This window comes from Sus scrofa, chromosome 1 (assembly GCF_000003025.6).
Source record: "Sus scrofa isolate TJ Tabasco breed Duroc chromosome 1, Sscrofa11.1, whole genome shotgun sequence".
NCBI lineage: Eukaryota > Metazoa > Chordata > Mammalia > Artiodactyla > Suidae > Sus > Sus scrofa.
Genome location: NC_010443.5, coordinates 120,059,578 through 120,080,045, shown reverse-complemented (window position 1 = coordinate 120,080,045; position 20,468 = coordinate 120,059,578). Strand labels below are relative to the sequence as shown.

Genomic DNA, 20,468 nt, shown 5'->3' with positions numbered 1-20,468 from the left:
ACCTGAAATAGTAATTTTTATGGTCCTTCACTTCCATCATGTACTCCCTCCTTCCCATCTCTAAAATGTCCATAGCTTGACCTGTTCACTCATGTTAGCTAAAAGCCTCAATACAAATGAAATATTCTTTCGATAAATACTTATTGAGGTACCAATGATGTACCAAGCACTGGGGTACTTGTATCATTTAAAAAGATATACTCCTGGGGGAATTATATAGCACTGGGGTACTTATATCATTTAAAAAGATATAATCCTGCTCTCATGAGGTAAGTTCTAATGGAAGAGGTAGATGGCCTTCACATAGTCACTTGATTGATTGATTGATTGATTGATTGCTTTTTAGGGCCTCACTCACAGCACATGAAAGTTCCCAGGCTAGGGGTCGAATGTGAACTACAGCTGCTGGCCTATACCACAGCCACAGCAACACCAGATCCAGGCCACATCTGCGACCTACACCACAGCTCAAGGCACCGCCAGATCCCGACCCACTGAGAGAGGTCAGGAATCAAACCTGCATTCTCATGGATACTAGTCAGATTCATTTCTGCTGCACCACCACAAGAACTCCTCAGATGGTCACGTATTTTAATTGAAACTACATTAAATGCGCTGAGGAAAGAAACACAGTTGTATGAGACCTCATAAAAAATGAACCTGTCCATCCTAGACTTAGACTTGGGGAAGTCTTCCTGGAGGAAGGGACCTGTGCCAAACACTGAAGCTGAATAGGAGTTAACTTGAGAACATGAGGGAACTTGTTGAAAAGGATGTGTGGAGTACTCAAGGAACTGAAACAAGGACAGTGAGGCTGCCACACAGAGAGAAAGATGAGACTGAGGAGGATGCAGGCCAGACCAGGCAAGAACTTGTTAACCATATGCAGATTCTGATTTTTATCATAACAGCAATTGGAAGACACTAAGGGATTTTTAAGCAAAGGAGTTACATGATCATATTTTTAAAAAAAAACTCTGGCTACAATGTGGAACACGCAGAGTTGGGAATAGATTAGAAGGTGGGTGGTGTACCAGTTAGAAAGCAAGAAGTGAAGATAGCTTCACTAGAATGTGATAGTGGAGAAAGAGAGGAATATACAAATTTGGGATAAATTTAGGAAGTATGGCAAATAAGGCTACTGATAGATTGAATGCAGGCAAATGAAGAGAAAAGAGGCAAGAAATACTCTTGCATTTTTTTCTCTATTTCACTAAATGGAAAGCAGATCATTAAGATAGGGAACACTGGACACATATCAGGTCTAGGAAAAAAGACTTAGAGAGTTTTTGGGTTTGGCACATATACACACTAAATATGGGATAGCGGGTCAATGGGGACCTGCTGTATAGCACGGAGAACTCTACCCAATATTCTGTGATAACCTATATGGGAAAAGAATCTGAATAAGAATGGATATGGTTATGTGTATAACGGAATCACTTTGCTGTACAACAGAAATTATCACAACATTGTGATCAACTGTACTTCAAACTTTAAAAATGAAAATAAAATGTCACTCAGAAATACCCCCCTGCAAAAGGAGTTCCCATCACGGCACAGCAGAAATGAATCCAATTAGGAATGATGAAGTTGTGGGTTTGATCCCTGGCCTCACTCAGTGGTTAAGGATCTGGCGTTGCCATGAGCTATGGTGTAGGTCACAGATGTGGCTTGGATCTGATGTTGCTGTGGCTGTGGTGCAGGCTGGCAGCTGTAGCTCCGATTCGACCCCTAGCCTGGGAACCTCCATATGCCGTGGGTGTGGCCCTAGAAAAGCAAGACAAAAACAAAAACAAAAACAAACCCAGAGTGTGACTGCTCTGCTAGTGTTATACATCGTGGTTGGCTTTCCTGTATCTTGGTACCATACCTCTTGGTAGATTCTGTAAACTCAAAGCTCTCCTTCTTGGTGAAAGGCAATTTGATAAAGAGACACTAGTGAGAACTGCTGGAGGGGAACTTGGCCAAATCAGGAATCTAGAAATTTCCTGTCTATCGTCCCCTGGGCAGGAGCAAATGTCCTCAGGTAAAGCACCTATGTGTAAGTTCCAATGGCCTTCCTGTGTGATTAGAGGCCCACATGCCTGGAAAAGAGTTTGATCCTGCAGGAGCTTGCCAAGGAGGAGGTTTTCTTGCACATCACATTCAAGGGCATCACAGAGGAAAGAATCAGGCTGGAATGTCATTAGTCCTAACAAAATGTTTATTCTGTATTGATTTTCCTCCCCGCTGGAGACTCCAATGGCAGCAATTCAAGATGGTCTTACTAATGGAGAAAATGATGAAACAGTATCTAACACCTTAACCTTGACGAATGGCTTGGAAAGGAGAACAAAAACCTACAGTGAAGATGACTTTGAGGAACTCCAATTCTTCCCAAACTTCTATGCACTACTGAAAAGTATTGATTCAGGTAAACAGTGTTTTCTGACCATGTGGAATGGAAATAGTAATTCCAGGAATTGTGTGGGTGGGTTTACTTTTCTTCCTGTTTTCAGTTTCTAAATTCAATTCTCAATGACATATGTTACGACTTTGGGGAAAATAGTTCACATTGATTCTCTTCAAAGAGGTGTACATGTCATGGAAATATTTAGGAAAGGATAATCAGGAAAGGTGGAATTTCTGGATAATTTTATCTTCATGTTAACAGATGGTTCGTTTATTTGTTCAGTAAACAGTTACTGAACAGGTGCTGTGTTCAGGGTACAGGAGTCAACCTTGTACCGATGTAGAGATGAATCAGAGAGTGTCACTGGCCTGACCCAGTTCAACTTTTTTTTTTTCTTTTTGTCTTTTTAGGGCCGCACCCAGGGCTTATGGAAGTTCCTAGGTTAGGGGTCAAATTGGAGCTGTAGCCACCAGCCTACAACACAGCCACAGCAACTTGGGATCTGAGCCACATCTGCAAACTACACCATAGCTCACAGCAACGGCAGATCCTTTAACCCACTGAATGAGGCCAGGAAGCAAACCCGCATCCTCATGAATACCAGTCAGGTTCATTATCCCTGAGCCACAATGGGAACTCCTCGGACTCAACTTTTATTGCAAATATTTCTTTTTAAAAGCTTTATTGTTCTCTCTTAATAGAAACAGTATGTGGAACATAACTGATCATTTTGAAATGATTCAGAATTTTACTTTTTAGAAGTCTTCAACTTCAGTCTTCAAATAAGTTGAGGTGAACTAAACATTGCACTAATGAACATCAGGAGCTCAACACACTCTTGGGAAATGATTTGGTTTTGGAAAAAACAAAGCCCTTAATGCATTTCTCTCTTTTCTTTCATGTGTGCACCAAAATAAGCTGTCTGAAAGTTCCATTTCATGCTTATTTTTTGTTACGCTGCAAGGAACATAATAATATACACATTTGTCTGTTGTCATTATTGTCCAGACAAATGCCTTGTGCTGCCTTATGCCTTTTCTTCTTCCTGTTTAAAGATTCCTCCTCAGATCGAACATTTGTAGTACACATTTCTGTAGTTGTAACATATTTCCCCAAGAAGTTTCCCTGAAGTGAGCTTTCGGTTTTGGAGAACATCCTTTTGTCCTTCAATCTCAGACATTGGCCAAATGGCACCTGCCCTTCTGCTGGTGTCTGCAGGGCTGGTACAACTTGAGGGTCCATTCTGGGCCATCTTGTCCCATTGGTTGGCAGATACCCAGCTTAGAATATCTGTCATCCTGGTGAGTCACTTCTTGTCAGTGAAGTATATCAGCATGATACCAAATATTTATATGAATAACCTTGAGCAAGTAATGTGATTGCTGAAGTTATTATTTACCTGCCCCTCTCCAGGATTTCTCTCCCCTACCTTTTATCCCTCCCTCCCTTCTTCCACCTTTGTGACTTTTATGTACTTTTAAGATTGTAAAGATCTTACATAAGATTTAATGTAACCATTAAAGAATATTCTTTAATTTTTTGTGTTTTTATCTTTTAGTTTCCTTGACCCCATTTATTATTGTATTTATTTTTCTAGATTTTTAATTTAAATACTTATGCTGAGGTCTTTCTCACTCAAGGTCTGACCAGTTGAGAAAAAACAAAGTAAGCAGAAAATCAAAACATCTCTGATATTGATCCAGACTAGGTTATAGAATGTAGCTTAGTGAGAGAGTCAGCAGTGGGCTTGCCCACTCCCTTCCCCTCAGTCTAGCCCTTCACACAGCCAGCCCTGGAATAGTTTGAGTCTGCAGGGGAGGCACTTTTTTCAGGTCCCTGCCTTCCACTGTTCCAGGAAAGTGGAAAGAAGAGAGATTCCAAATCTGCATCTTTCAAGAAATGTAGACTAATGGCTTCTGCCTACCAACCTTATCTGTGGGGAAGATGAAGGATGGGGGGAAAGGCTAAGAGTACTTTATGAAAACCCTGCATGGCAGCTAAAAGAATAGGGAAGCTGTCCTCTAGCAACTTAGTTTTTCTATTCTTCAAAAATGGAAATAGATTTTTTCAGATTTGAGAATTAGCACAACTACTGAACTACTATGGAATCATTGGCCATCTTGTTCTACCAAGATATAGAACAGTGTGTCAAATAAGAAGCGGTTCCAAGAAACTGTTAGGTGGTTGCCTTATAGGAGGTAGGAATTGAGGGGAGGGCAAGGAAGAAAATATTGCTTTCACTATTTACTTTTGTACCACTGGAATATTTTTACTATATGCATATATTCTTTCAAATGAAATGAAGTTTAGAAAGCAGTATGGGAGTTCCCATCGTGGCTCAGTGGTAACAAACCTGACTAACAGGTTCCATGAGAAAGCAGATTCGATTCCTGTCCTTGCTCAGTGGGTGAAGCATCTGAGGTTGTTGTGAGCTGTGGTGTGGGTTGTAGATGCAGCTCAGATCTGGCATTGCTGTGGCTGAGGTGTAGGCCAGCATCTACAGCTCTGATTCAACCCCTAGCCTGGGAAGTTCCAAATGCTGTGGGTGTGGCCCTAAAAAGACCAAAAAAAAAAAAAAAAGCAATATGTACTACTGTTAAAAATCAACCTTGCCTTTAAAAAAATAAAGATACATGTGTGTTCCTGTTTCAAATATTAAATGTAATAAATGAAAACAGGTCATTTTTGCCCTCAAAAACATGCGCTTGAGTAGAGAAATGTTGTTGGGTTACGAACCTTCTTACTTTCCTTTTCAGCTCATATTATCTCAAGTTGCAAACTGTCTCTATCATCTACCCTATCAATAACATATTTTAGGGGAGTTCCCATCATGGTGCAGTGGAAACTAATCCAACTAGGAACCATGAGGTGTCGGGTTTGATCCCTGGCCTTGCTCAGTGGGTTAAGAATCCAGCGTTGCCATGAGCTGTGGTATAATAGGTCGCAGATATGGCTTGGATCTGATGTTGCTGTGGCTGGGGCATAGGCTGGCAGCTACAGCTCAGATTAGACCCCCTAGCCTGGGAACCTCCATATGCCTCAGGTGTATCCCTAAAAAGCAAAAATAAAATATATAAATAAATAACATATTTTAGATTAAGGTAAGCCCTTTTGGAGAAGTTATAATTACCCATTTCTGGAAAAGTTCACTTATAACTATACCTGTGTTCCCAATCAAGTCTAAGCCTTTTTGTGAATTCCAAATATATATGTTTTTTTCATGGCCACACCCTGCGGTATATGTAGGTTCCCAGGCTAGGGGTCCAATCGGAGCTACAGCCGCCAGCCTACACTACAGCCACAGCAACACAGGATCTGAGCCGCATCTGCAAACTACACCACGGCTCATGATAAAGCTGGATCCTTAACCCACTGAGGGAGGCCAGGGATCGAATCCACATTTTCATGGATACTAGTCAGATTTGTTTCTGCTGAGCCATGATGGGAATTCCCCGAATTCAATATATTTTAGCTATAAATGGTTTAGCTATAATTATAGGGAGAAATATTTCAGTAAGATGCTGTACTTCAGAAATGTACATTGAAAGATGAAATTATACTCCACTATGTTTTTTTAATTATTTTGTCCTTTTATATAGAAAAAGAGGTAAAAGAGAAAGAAACCCTGATTACTATCATGAAAACGTTGATTGACTTTGTGAAGATGATGGTAAAGTATGGCACAATATCACCAGAAGAAGGTGTTTCCTACCTTGGTGAGAGTCTTATTTCTTTTGTTTTCACTGTAGTTAGTTTTTATTGTCTGAAATGAATTAGAGATTTGGCAATAATTATTTTACTAATTAGATCATTTATGTCAAAATAGCCTGAATCATCTGTGTAACCAGAATTGCCAAGCTTGATAATGCATAAAAATAAAATTAACCTGATGTTTCCAATTCTTTATCTTTATAAATCCATTGATTCCTTGAACTTTATAGGTAAACTTGAACAATCTTTGATTCTGCATGTAGGTTGTTAAAAGAAGAAAAGCCTTTTGTTTTCCTGCTTGGTTTAGCTAATCAATAAATACCATTCATCTCAGCTCTCCTTTGGGCAAGATGAAGTCATGGCTCCTTACTCTAGTCATTGATGGGGGAGTGAGAATTAAACAAAAAAGAAAATCTCATAGGACAGAGTAATCCAGAATTATTCTGTATGTACTCCATTTTTTTCCCTACATGAAAAATAGTTTTACAGTTTTTTTTTCTGATTATAAAAGAACATTTAAAAAAAAATCAGTCGATGCAAAGAGATGTTAAAAAGGCAGTGAAAAGATGCTCATAATACTAATACCATATTACATTCTGATTTACAGACTTTCAGATATTTTTCTCTGTGTTTATATGCATACACGCATACCTATGTCTTTCTTAAAATCTTATTTAGCAAAAATGGGCTCAAGTTACATACCATGCTATGTGGCCTACTTGACTCACTTAATAGTAGATCAAAAACATTTTTTTAAATCAATCGTCATTTCATAATAATACCCAGTGACTCTGAAATTTCACACTTAAGGCATTTATCTTATGGAAATAAATTAGAGATACCACAAAGGCTTATTTGCAAGCCAGGTATTTCCACTATTATTTATAAATGTGCTGTCCAGGGTGGTAGTCACATGTTACAATTTAAAAATAATTAAAATAAAGCAAAATTTAAAAATCTAGTTTCTCAGTTGCTCTAGGCATATTTCAAGTGCTCAGTTGCCCCAAGTACCTGGTGGCTACCATATTGAACAGCACAGAAGTGAGTATTTCCATCATTGCAGAAAGTTCTATTGGATAGCACTGGTTTATAGAAGCAAAACAATTGAAATGAACTAGCTGCCCCATAAGAGGAGGCTATGTAAATTATTTATTCTTTTTTGTATTCTTTTTAAATTTTTCAATTTAATTTTTTGTTTTATATTGGAGTGTAGTTTTTTTAAAAAAATGTGTGCCACGCCCAAGGCATTTGGAAATTCCCAGGCCAGGGATCAAGCCCACGCCACAGCAACAACCCAAGCTGCTGCAATGACAACATCAGATCCTTAACCTGCTGCACCACAAGAGAACTCCAATATTGGAGTATAGCTGATTTACAGTGTTGTCTTAGTAACAGGTGTACAAAAAGTGATTCAGTTATACATATACCCATATCCATTCTTTTTCAGATTCTTTTCCCATATAAATTATTACAGAATATTGCGTAGAGTTCCCTATGGTATACAGCAGGTCCTTGTTGATTATCCATTTTATATATAGTAGTGTGTATACGTCAGTCTCAAATTCCTATTTTATTCCTCTCCACTACCTTTCCTCTTTGGTAACCATAAGTTTGTTTTCGAAGTCTGTGAATCTGCTTCTATTTTGTAAATGGGTTCATTTGTATCATAAGGATTCTACATCTACCTGATATCATATAATATTTGTCTTTTTCTGTCTGACTTACTTCACTTAGTATGGTAATCTCTAGATCCATCCATGTTGCTGCAAATGGCATTATTTAATTATTGTTTATGGTTGAGTAATATTCCATTGAATAAATGTACATCTTCTTTATCCATTCATCTGTCATTGAACAAGTAGGTTGCATCTATATCTTGGCTATTATAAATATTGCTGCAATGAACATTGGGATGTATGTATTTTTTCAAATTATAGTTTTCTCCAGATATACAAGAGGGATTGCTATTGCTCTATTCTTTTTTTTTTTTTTTTTATGTCTTTTGCCTTTTTTTTTTTAGGGCCGCACCCATGGCATATGGAGGTTCCCAGGCTAGGGGTCTAATCAGAGCTGTAGCTGCTGGCCTACACCACAGCCACAGCAACACAGGATCCGAGCTGTGTCTGCAACCTACACTACAGCTCATGGCAATGCCAGATCCTTAACCCACTGAGTGAGGCCAGGAATTGAACCCACCACCCCATGGTTCCTAATCGGATTCATTTCCAATGTGCCACAACAGGAACTCCTATTGTTCTATTCTTAGTCTTTTTTTTTTTTTTTTTTTTTCTTTTTAAGGCTGTACCTGCAGCATATGAAAGTTCCTGGGCTAGGGGTCAAATGAGAGCTGCAGTTGCCAGCCTATACCACAGCCACAGCAATGCCAGATTCGTGACCTATACCACAGCTTGCAGCAATGCTGAATCCTTAACTCACTGGCCAAGACCAGGGATTGAACCTGCATCCTCATGGATACCATGTCAGGTTCTTAACCCACTGAGTCACAACAGGAACTCCTATTCTTAGTCTTTTGAGGAACCTCCATACATTTCTCCATAGTGGTGACACCAATTTACATTGCCACCAACAGTGTAGGAGGGTTCCCTTTACTCCACACCCTCTCTAATATTTATCATTTGTAGACTTTTTAATGGTGGCCATTATGAGTGGTGTGAGGTGGTACCTCATTGTAGTTTTGATTTGCCTTTTTCTAATCATGAGCATTTTTTTCATGGGCCTATTGGCCATCTGTATGTATTCTTTAGAGAAATGTCTATGTAGGTCTTCTGCCCATTTTTCAGTTGGGTTATTTGTTTTTGTTATTGAGTTATATGTGCTGTTTGTATGTTTTGGAAATTATGCCCTTGTTGATCACATCATTTACAAATATTTTTTCCCACTTTGTGAGTTGTGTTTTCATTTTGTTTATGGTTTCTTATGCTGTATGAAAGCCTGTAGGTTTGATTAGGTCCCATTTGTTTATTTTTGCTTTTATTTCTATTGCCTTGAGAGACTGACCTAGGAAAACATTGGTATGATTTTTGACAGAGAATGTTTTGCCTATGTTCTCTTCAAGGAGTTTTATGGTATCATGTCTTATATTTAAGTCTTCAAGCCATTTTGAGTTAATTTTTGTGTATGGTATGAGGCTGTGTTCTAACTTTATTGTTTTATATGCAGCTGTCCAACTTTTCCAATACCACTTGCTAAAGACACTATCTTTTCCCTGTATATTCTTGCCTCCTTTGTGGAAGATTAATTGTCCACAAGTGTGTGGGTTTATTTCTGGGCTCTCTATTCTGTTCCATTGATCCATATATCTGTTTTTGTGCCAATACTGTGCTGTTTTTATTACTGTAGGCTTGTAATATTGTCTGAAGTCTGGGAGGGTTATGCCTCTAACTTTGTTCTTTTCCTTCAGATTGCTTTGGCAATTCTGGGTCTTTTATGTTTTCACATAAATTTTAAGATTATTTGTCCTAGTTCTGTGAATGATGTCATGGGTAATTTGATAGGGATCATGTTAAATTTGTGGATTGCTTTGGGTGGTATGGCCATTTTAACAATATTAATTCTTCCAATCCAAGACATGGGATATTTTTCCATTTCTTTGAATCATCTTTAGTTTCCTTTATTAATGTAAATTATTCTTATGATAGACTAAAATTTTAATGTTTGTGTTTTTAATAATATGTTTAATATAATTATTAATAAATACTGTAAAGACTAATGACATGGGGATATGCTGTTGAATGCTTAAAGCCATTTAGAATATGACCTTAATTTTGGTGCTAAAAAATGGATAAACATATAGAAAGTTGGAAAGAAATGTAGCAAAATATTACCTGGGCATAATAAATGTTATAGTTTCTTTATGATTTTCTGTTCATTTTCATATATGTGTATATTATATATATATATATATATAATTTTAAAATCATGCAATCAGTTGTATGCAAAGAATGTTTCTGTAAAAGCACATTAGCTTTTGACTTGCACTGCCGTGGAGGTCCATCCTCAGGCCCCCAAGGGCTCAGGGCACCATGGGTATACTAGAGAGTATTAACTAGCCTCCTCACCTCAGATCTCAGCAAGTGACAAACAATGACAAAGACAGTGATTTACTTTTCTGTTCTGGCCCCAACAGTGTAGGGTGACTATAAAGTTTGCCAGCTATGGTCACTATCTTAAAGGTGAAAGCAGAATATGTCACACAATAGAATGATTTTCTTCTCAAAATAGGAATGGGATGGGGTAGAAGGAAGAGTTTTCTTGGAGAAAAAATAATACAAAGTAACAATGGAATCTTTATAGGCTAATTGCAAAGAAATGCTTGTTTGCAAATAGCAAAAAAGCCCTGTCCTATTAGGGAGATGGATTTGTGGCTAGTCAAATAACATGAACACCGAGAATGTGGATTCTAATTCATTAACTACCTGGAGGTGGTCACAGTCTAGGTTCCTGTCTGGTAACACCTATGAGATGTTACTCCAAAGAGTAGAATTAGGACAAAGTCAAGGATACAGATTTCTGCCTAATATGAGCAGAGAAATTCTCACCCTTAAGATACCTAACATGGTAGAGGTGTTAGCTAACACTATGGTGGTAATCATATTGCAGACTATATCAAATCAACACTTTATATACCTTAAACTTACACAACATTCTATCTCAATGAAAAAAAAAATTTAAGGAAGTTCTCTTGGGAAGCAGTGGATTAAGGATCTTGTGTTGCTGCGGCTGTGGCACAGACTGAAAACACAGCATGGGTTTGATCCCTGGCCGGAGAACTGCATGCCACAGGTGTGGCCAAAAAAAAAAAAAAAAAAAAAAAATTAAGATTAACAATAGACCTAGCTGCCTCGTGAATGGGTGAGGGCCCCAAATGACAGAAATCTGACTGTTCAGCTTAAGTGAAAAGGGAATTTCCTTATGCAAGTGAAAAGTCCAGGAGCAGTGGTAGTCTGGCTTCAGGTTTGTGAAGCCTCCCAATAGTGTAAGGAATTCATCCTTCCCCATCTCACTGACTTTCTGTATATTGATATTGTATATATTGTATAGGTTGTATACATTGTATTGTATATATTGTGTATATACATATCATTCCAGATAAGCTGCTCCCTTACAGAAACAAAAAGGCTGGCAGAGCCCCAATCTCATATCCTCACAGTATAGCAAGCCTAGTGGAAAGAGAGCCTCTTCTTCCTAGCATTAACTCTCACTGGCCTGGCTTGAGTCATATGCTCCTCCTTGAACCCAGCACTACAGCCCGAGGGTTGGAGGATCCAAGCTGGGGTTATTCTGCTACCCCTGGAGCCAAATATGCTAAGAGTGGGAGAAGACTAGGTTCTCCAGAAGAAAATCAAGGTGTAGTGACCAAAGGGTGTTGAGTAGGCCAAAACCACAGGCATCTGGCATAGGCCCCAACCCTAGATGTGATCTAGCAGTGGTTACAGAAAAGTGGAAGGGACATTTGCTATTAACTGAGTACAAAGTTGAACTTGAGGACCTCAAACTTTATGTCTTTCCATCCTGAGAGTCTTTGATTCCTAGAAATAAAATCCATAGTAAAGCAACTTGCTAGAGTGTTAATACTGTGGAGTTGTGATTATGATATTTCTGATGAGATTTAAACATTTTTAGCAAAACTTTGAAATCATCTTTCAGGACGTAAAATGTTATTTCTTTTCCTCCCCTCTTCCAGAAAACTTGGATGAAACAATTGCTCTTCAGACTAAGAATAAGCTAGAAAAAAATGTTACTGACAATAAAAGCAAGCTTTTCCCAGGTATGATTAATTTTACTATTTTTTCCAGCTTTTAGCCAAATAAAAAGCTTTTGAGTGGTAAATCATGAACTTTGGTAAACACTGAAATAGAATTGCAGATTTCAAAAAGTTTGAAAACCTGAAATCCAACTATAAGATTAAGTACCTATAACCGTGGCCAGTCTCAGCACAGCAATCTGATCCCAAGAAGGAATGAAAAGAAATGAGGTCTTTACCGAAGATTCTTAGGTAGTAGCTAAGAATGAAAAGGTGAGAGCTATATCACAAATGGAGCAATCCTTCCTAAAATTCTCCTTTAGGTATCTCTTTCTCTTTCCACATCACCTCAGTCCAGATCACTGTCCCTGACCCTCTATTCCCCCTCCACCACCCCCCGATTTGCTCTCCTCTCTCCCTCCTCTGTGCCCCCCGCCCCCATGTGGTATGATTTGTCCCCTTCTCTCAGTTTCTTCACTTCTGCATCTCCACCCTTCACCCTGCTTAGCCTGGCAATTGCTGTGGGGCAGAGTTGTGCAAAGGATCCTTCCAGAGATGAGGGAAGCACAGAAAGAGAAAAGATCACCAACTCATACTTTAATTTTGTGTCCATATCATGGAAATTATATACATATACTTGATAAAAACTAATCTGACTAGTATCCATGAGGACGCAGGTTCGATCCCTGGCCTCGCTCAGTGGGTTAAGGATACTGCATTGCCATGAGCTGTAGTGTAGGTTGCAGATGTGGCTCAGATCGTGTGTTGCTGTGACTGTGGTATAGGCCGACAGCTGTAGCTCTGATTCAACACCTAGCCTGGGAACCTCCATATGCTGCAGGTGTGGCCCTAAAAAGACAAAAAAAAAAAGAATACACAGCCCTTTAAAATGACGTTTTCAAGCAGTTTTCAATAATCTGGAAACATCCATAATGATGTTAATGACAAAAGCAAGGAACAAAATTGCATAACTGAAAAAAATTATCAATCAAAATATATATGTGCATATACACATGTGTATACTACAATACTAGCAGTGGATATTTTGCAAAGTGAAACAATAATTTCTTTTTTGTCCTATTTTTCTATAGTAATAACTTTTTCTTTTTTTTTTAAGTCTTTTTAGGGCCGCACTCATGACATATGGAGGTTCCCAGGCTAGGGGCCAAATTGGTGCTGTAACTGCTGGCCTACACCACAGTCACAGCAATGTGGGATCCGAGCCATGTCTGCGACCTGTACCACAGCTCATGACAACACCAGATCCTTAACCCACTGAGCAAGGCTGGGGGTCAAACTTGAGCCCTCACGGATGCTAGTCAGATTCGTTTCCACTGAGCCACAATGGGAACTCCATAATAACCTTTTATTGAAAAAGAAACCTTGGAGTTCCCACCCTGGCACAGTGGAAATGAATCTGACTAGGAACCATGAGGTTGCTGGTTCGAACCCTGGCCTTGCTCAGTGGGTTAAGGATCCAATGTTGCCATGAGCTGTGGTGTAGGTTATAGACATGGCTTGGATCCGGTGTTGCTATGGCTCTGACGTAGACCAGCAGCTATAGCTCCAATTAGACCCCTAGCCTGGGAACCTCCATATGCTGTGGATGCAGCCCTAAAAAGAAAAAAGACAAAAAAACAAAAAACAAAAATGCAATAATTGTTAGACTGCCCAAGTTTCTCTATATTATTGAATTCAAGGATGAGTTACAACTGTTTTCAAGGGGTTACCTACTTCAGGGTTTATGATTGTTGAATTCAAAATAAGATTTCTGGGAGTTCCCGTCGTGGCACAGTGGTTAACGAACCCGGCTAGAAACCATGAGGTTTCAGGTTCAATCCCTGGCCTTGATCAGTGGGTTAAGGATCCAGTGTTGCTGTGAGCTGTGGTGTGGGTCACAGACTCGGCTCAGATCCCGTGTTGCTGTGGTATAGGCCGGTGCCTACATCTGATTAGACCCCTAGCCTGGGAACCTCTATATGCTGCAGGTATGGCCCTAGAAAAGACAAAAAGACAACAACAACAACCAAAAAAAAAATATTTCTAGAAGGAAATGAGAAGTAAGTAAGGGGGGCTTATCCCTTCTTGACAGCCAGGGTCAAATTCTCTTCTCTGCATTAAAGTGACCAGGGGTAAGGGAAGATGAAGAAAGAGGCAGGAGAGAAGTCTAGCCATAGCCCCAAACCGTTAGGTGCTACTCTGTGTAATAGACTATTCAAAAACACAACATCAAGGAAAGATGAAGCAACCAAAGAGTTATTTTCATTTGGAATTAAGACTCAAATTTACTTTGGGGCCTGACATGTCCCACTTGAATGCCTACATTGATGGGAATAATCTATACAATAACACAGTGTGGCAGAAAGAAATAGACACAACCAGAATCCAGAAAGCTGGGGGTGGGGGGTTGGCCCAGCTCTTCTGCTAACTTGGGGGGTGGTGGGGTTTTTTGGTTTTTTTGGTTTTTGTTAGGGCCGCATCTGCAGCATATGGAAGTCCCCAGGCTAGGGATCCAGTCAGAGCTGTAACTGCCGGCCTACAGCATTGCCATAGCAATGCTAGGTCCTTAACCCACTAAGCAAGGCCAAGGATGGAACCCACATCCTCATGGATACTAGTCGAATTCATTACCCTGAGCCACAAGGGGAACTCCACCTCTTCCCTCTTTGGACCTGCTTCCTCTTTCATGAAATGGGGGCGAAGAGTCAGACTAGATAATCACTAAGATCTCTTTCAGTTCAAAAAATGATCTGACTTTAAACTATACATTTCCAATAAATGTATTTCTACATTAGGAATTAATAGACAGGAAACAGGGGTGTAACAGTGCACAATCTGATTACAGCCCCATCAGAAAAGAGTCATGAAGAAACAGACAGTACCAAGGAAGAAGCTGCTAAGATGGAAAAGGAATATGGAACTTTGAAGGATTCCACAAAGGATGATGACTCAAACCCAAGAGGAAAGACAGATGAGCCAAAAGGTATGGAAATGACAGCTCTAGGTTGATAATGAAATTGGGGAAACAAAAACTTTCACTTAAAGGGTCATTTGAAAGGCCAGTTCCACCAAATCTAAGAAATTAGCACCATCCACATAAAAAAGATTCAGCACATGAATCTTTATTTGAATAGCAGTGTTTTTTAATGGTCTTGAGTCTCCTGCAATGGCAGATTGGTTTCATCTTTTGAAGGTCTGTAGTGTCCAATGGGCTTTTGTGTTTGGAAAGGAATGCTCATGACCATTTGTACATTATTCAATGTTTAATTTATGATCTTAAGAACTTACTAAGCAATATTTATTTAAACATAATTAACTCGCCTCTAAATAATCACATATTACAGTGAAGTCATCAAAATTTACAGATTTAACAAAGCAAATTTTCTTAATCATTTATAGTAATTGCAATCTGACAAACGCTTTCAAGGGCTTGCTTAAAAATCATAAATCAAACACATCCTATTTCCTTAAATAACCTAAATACCTTAGAAAGCAAAAAAGCGCACACTAAACTAGTCCAGTAATTATAAAATTTGTTTTTATTCTTGTTCTTACATATTCCCGCGGTCCAATTTTTGCTCAACTCTAATAAATGTACTTGATTTAAATTCACATCTTTCTGGGTTTTGAGAAACATTACCATAACCGCAAAGAAAAAGACCATGAAGTTGCAAATTCAAAGTTGTTAACTCTGATTTTAAGTCAGGATGGAGGATCTGGTTTTATAACCCAGAAGTTTGAGCCCCTTTTATTATAAAGTGTACTAGTTACATCATGGAAAATTACATCTGTCTCTCGGACAAATATTCTTTTTTTGAACTCAAGTATCTTTACCAGAAGTTGTGAACAGATGGCTTAAACCTACTTTTTTTTTGTCATTATGATATATTGAACTCTTAGTATAATTGGAACCTTATTTCTGTCTTATCTGTGTCTCATTAGTAGGGTCATCTAGGTTTCATTCCTTGGAAGCTGAGGGAGTGGGTCATTGCTCTCTTGTGGGAGAGGGTGGCAAGTATGACTTTCAGCTAATTTATCATCTGGAAACATGCTATTGGACTCTTTTTTCATTGTTTATTACAGACAATCATTAGTGGCAATGAGCTGACAGACTGCTTATTCCATGCTGTAATTATGGTATGAGGCTACAAGAGCTGATTGTGCTCTCAATTTTGAAGACACTGCTTGGCCCACATACAAGTTCCTAATTTCTCCCATTAGAAATAGGTTCACTTTCATACTTGATAAAAGACCCTGCTTAACAGTGTCTGTATATTATGCAGAAAAGAAAGAAACTAGCTTTGTATTTAATACCTTATAACTTAATAAGAACGATAAAAGTACAGACTATTTTTCTTTTATATTACTACTATCTTTGTTAACCCTTTAACTTTCTCCATTTATGTAAATTGTTCCAGTTCATGATGATAATGATGATGATGATGATTTTTCTGCTTAAACTGGTATATCTTGGAGAGTGGGAACCCAGCCTCCAAATTTCTCCTTTGTTCTTTTAGCACTGTACCTAGTGGTTTTTAAAGCATAGGCTCTTTATAAATTTTTTTAATTATAGTTAATTTACAAGGTTGTATTAGTTTTAGGTGTACAGCAAAATGATTCGTATATTTTTTTTTCAGATTCTTTCCCATTATAGGTTATGACGAGTTATTGAATATAGTTCCCTGTGCTATACATTAGGTCCTTGTTGTTTCTCTGTTTTGTATATGGTAGTGTGTATATGTTAATCCTGACCTCCTAAACAGGCTATTCTAGACTCATTCTGAATTTTCCTGTCTCAAGACTTGAAATCACTTCTCCCACAAAGAGTTTTGGTTCTTTTATGTAGAAAATACAGAAAATCAAACCCAGGTTAATTAGGTTCAAATGAGTGATGATGTTGTCCAAAGGTACTGATTGTATTTGAGTTATTGGGACTTTTTGAGACAGGGCTGAAAAAGAAAATTTTTTTCTTCTTTTAAATAATTTTTTAAATATATCTAGTTCATGTTGATTTTTCCTATCTCATGACGTTTTAGATTATTTTGCCCTTCTTCTCTCTAGCAGCGTTTTCATAGACCATCACAATTTTCTCCTATATTGATATAGCTAACACATCAGATCTATTGATTGGTAGTAGCTTATGTTGGAAAAGGTTATGAGGTTGCATCTGGACTCAGGAGGAAAGAATGTTGCAATGATTAATTAATAATGTTTGCCATGGGCACGGGAAGGGGGAACTGGTGAAGTACATGTCATCTTTGCTGATCAGTCATGCTGCCTTGATACTTCTACCCAACCCTAGGCCCACTTTGGATGAATGGAAACTTTTATAAATATCTTTTTTTTAACTGTAGTAGAATATATACATAAAACATAAAATTTACCATTCTAAGGATAAAGTTTAGTGGTATTAAGTACATTGATTGTGCTGCCATCACCACCATCCATTTCTAGAACTCTTTTCATCTTGAAAAACTGAAACACTGTACTCATTAAATAGTAACACCCAACTCCCTCTGGCTCTCCAGCCTCTGGCAACCACCAGTCTACTTTCTGTCACTGTGAATTTGATCACTGTAGCTATTTCAGATAAGTGGAATCATGTAGTATTTTTCCTTTTGAGACTGGCTTATTTTGCTTAACATAAGGTCATCAAGTTTCCTCTACGTTGTAGCATATGTCAGCATTTCCGTCCCCCCCTTTTTTTTCTGTCCTTTTAGGGCTCCACCCACGGCATATGGAGTTTCCCAGGCTAGGGGTTGCATCAGAGCTGTAGCTGCCAGCCTACACCACAGCCACAGCAACACCAGATCCTTAACCCATTGATCGAGGCCAGGGATCAAACCCACGTCCTCGTGGATGCTAGCGGGGTTTGTCAACCACTGAGCCACGATGGAACTCCAGAATTTCCATCCCTTTTAAGGCCGAGTAATATTCTATTGAATGTATTCACCACATTTTGTTTGTCCATCCATTTGTCTGTAGACACTTGTGTTGCTTCCGCCTTTTGGCTCTTGTAAATAATGCTGTTCTGAACATGGATGTATAAGTATCTGAAGACTCAGAAATATTCAGTCTGGGGGGAGAATACTCACATTCCCAGAAGTAGAATTGCTAGGTCACATGGTAATTCCATTTTTAATTTTTTGAGAAACCACTGCTTTCCATAGTGGTTTGACACTTCATCCCCACCAACAGTGTACAAACGTTCCAATTTCTCCGCATTCTCACCACCACTTTTACTTTCCAAGAATTTTTGATGGGAGCCATCCTAATGGATATAAGGTAGAGGATGAGTGATAAACCTTTCAAAGATAGCCAACCAGGAAAAGAGTGGCCCTGTGGCCCGAGATATAGAGGCAGGAATTGGGCGGCACATAGAACTACAGCTCAGTATGCCTGAATCACCTCCTGCAGGAGCAACCCCCATGTGGTGACGTGATGATGACTGTCCTTCCCTGGAACACTGCAAGCCATCAGCTTGGTCCTCTACTCACTGAGGCAGCATGTTCAGTGCTTGGGACAGCACCTTTTATCACTGTACAAATACCCCTAGGAATGGGGGCTGACAGGTCTCTTTGCTTGTTTTAGGAAAACAGTATGTAAAAAGGGAATATGAAGGAGCTGATTCTTGGTAGCCCACTACTTCCTATTTAGGATGTGAGTGTTTGGAGACTAAAGACGAGGTTAGATTTCTCATTAGGATTTCTGTTAGGGAATAATGGGGAGAGAGAAGAGTAAAACTCCATCCATTTAGAGTTAATCTTTGTAATGTCTCTCTAGAAACATAAGGAAAAGGGTAGGGCCTTCAGGCTAAAATTTATTCTCTCCTCCCTCCCGTCATTTATAGATTTAATTTATTTACGCCACCTGTAATCCCCTTTACCCTGAGATGAGGAAAACCGATTCTAATATAATTTAGAAAACATCAAATGGAGCTTAAGCCATGGGCCCATTTCTTAGAAAAAAATGTAATTCATCTTCAAAAGCACATATTATAACACATATCATTGTAGGTACAGTTTCTTTATTTGCACTTTTCAAAAGCTATTTTGCTTCTCTATTATAAATCCCAATGAGAAAACACCTGTTTCTAGGCAGAAAAATGCAAGCATCCATGTGGGTGAAGGCAGGGTTTCCTGGGTTTCCTGAGACGTTTATTCAGCAATAAATAAACATTTATTCTGTTGGCATGCGTGGCAGTGTGTTCAGGAAGCTACAGAAGGAATACAAGGACGACTGCCAGCCTTTGAGGACACAAGCAATCTTTGAAATGGCCTAAGAATAGTTCTTAATTCATTTGTAGGGAAGTACAACACAAGCCAGGAACACGTAGAGCAGGCTCCCTTAAGAGAGAAAGTTGGGGGACATTACTGAGCACAGCAAGAGATAAGGTAATGGCTCATCTAAAACCACTTAAGGAAATAATTAGAAGCAGGACACACTGGCAGGAAAATCTGTAGGGGGTCTGTTTTGGTCTTGAGAAGTAAGATGATGGCCCCATCTAACCGCAGCAAATAACTATTAAGGATGCCAGGCATATGCTGGGGCCTGTGAGGAATAGGAATAATAATAGCAACAACAACAACAGCCTCCGTGTGTATCACTCTTCAACTTACAAAGAAAATTTACATGCATCTCACATCAGGCTTAATATAAAAAACCAACTTAATTACTAGTGATGAAAAGTGACACTTTGGCCTTTGAAAATAGTTTAGACTGTTTAAACTCTTGCTTTCTACAGGAATTCACACTGAGAATATTTTATTTTTATTTTGATTGATTTGTTTTTGTCTTTTTCTAGGGCCGCACCCATGGCATATGGAGGTTCCCAGGCTAGGGGGTCTAATTGGAACTGTAATCACCGGCCTGCATCACAGCCACAGCATCACAACCACATCTGCAACCTATACCACAGCTCATGGCATCACCGGATCCTTAACCCACTGAGTGAGGCCAGGGATCGAACCTGCTACTTTGTGGTTCCTAGTGGGATTCGTTTCTGCTGTACCACAACGGGAACTCCTTATTTTCATTTTTAAAATTAAAAAAAAAAATTTTGTCACACCCATGGTATGTGGAAGTTCCCAGGCCTGGGATCGAACCTGCACCTCCTACACCACAAGGGAACTTCCTACGAATAATATCTTAAAATACTAGTTTCTAGTTGGTGCAGTTATGTGAATGGTTCATTATGATTCCTAAATATAGGTATATGCCAATAAAATAAAATGTATTCAAATTTCAACCATATCTGTAAAGTTCCTTAATAGTTTAAGTAAATTGCTCTCTGGAGACCAAAGAACATTAAAGCTTTATTCCATGATCTAAGAGTGGCTCTTTTTTGCCAGTTTGATGTTTACTCATTCACTTCTGCTCTATGAGTCACTGAAAATCTTTTTTTAAAATCATCCAAGGGATGAGATAAGCATTACAATCCCCATAAACTCATTTCAATGCTATCATTTGTCAACTTTATGGCTAGATAATGGAATTAAGTTGAAAAAGGTAATATCTAAGATAACTTTCCCCTAAATATCCTACCATTCCCACATCTTTATAGTGACCAGAAAAAAGAAAGCAGCTTCTTTAATTAAT

General features: G+C 38.8%; 1 protein-coding gene across 1 annotated transcript in view; it reads left to right on the top strand.

Annotated features, from left to right (window-relative positions):
- SCG3 (secretogranin III) overlaps positions 1-20,468 on the top strand; it is a 44,734-nt gene that overhangs the window by 9,990 nt on the left and 14,276 nt on the right. The window contains exons 7-10 of the mRNA XM_001925911.4: positions 2,239-2,416; positions 5,995-6,111; positions 11,811-11,894; positions 14,716-14,853. Coding sequence (XP_001925946.1) covers positions 2,239-2,416; positions 5,995-6,111; positions 11,811-11,894; positions 14,716-14,853 — 517 coding nt within the window. The remainder of the gene's footprint in view (positions 1-2,238; positions 2,417-5,994; positions 6,112-11,810; positions 11,895-14,715; positions 14,854-20,468) is intronic.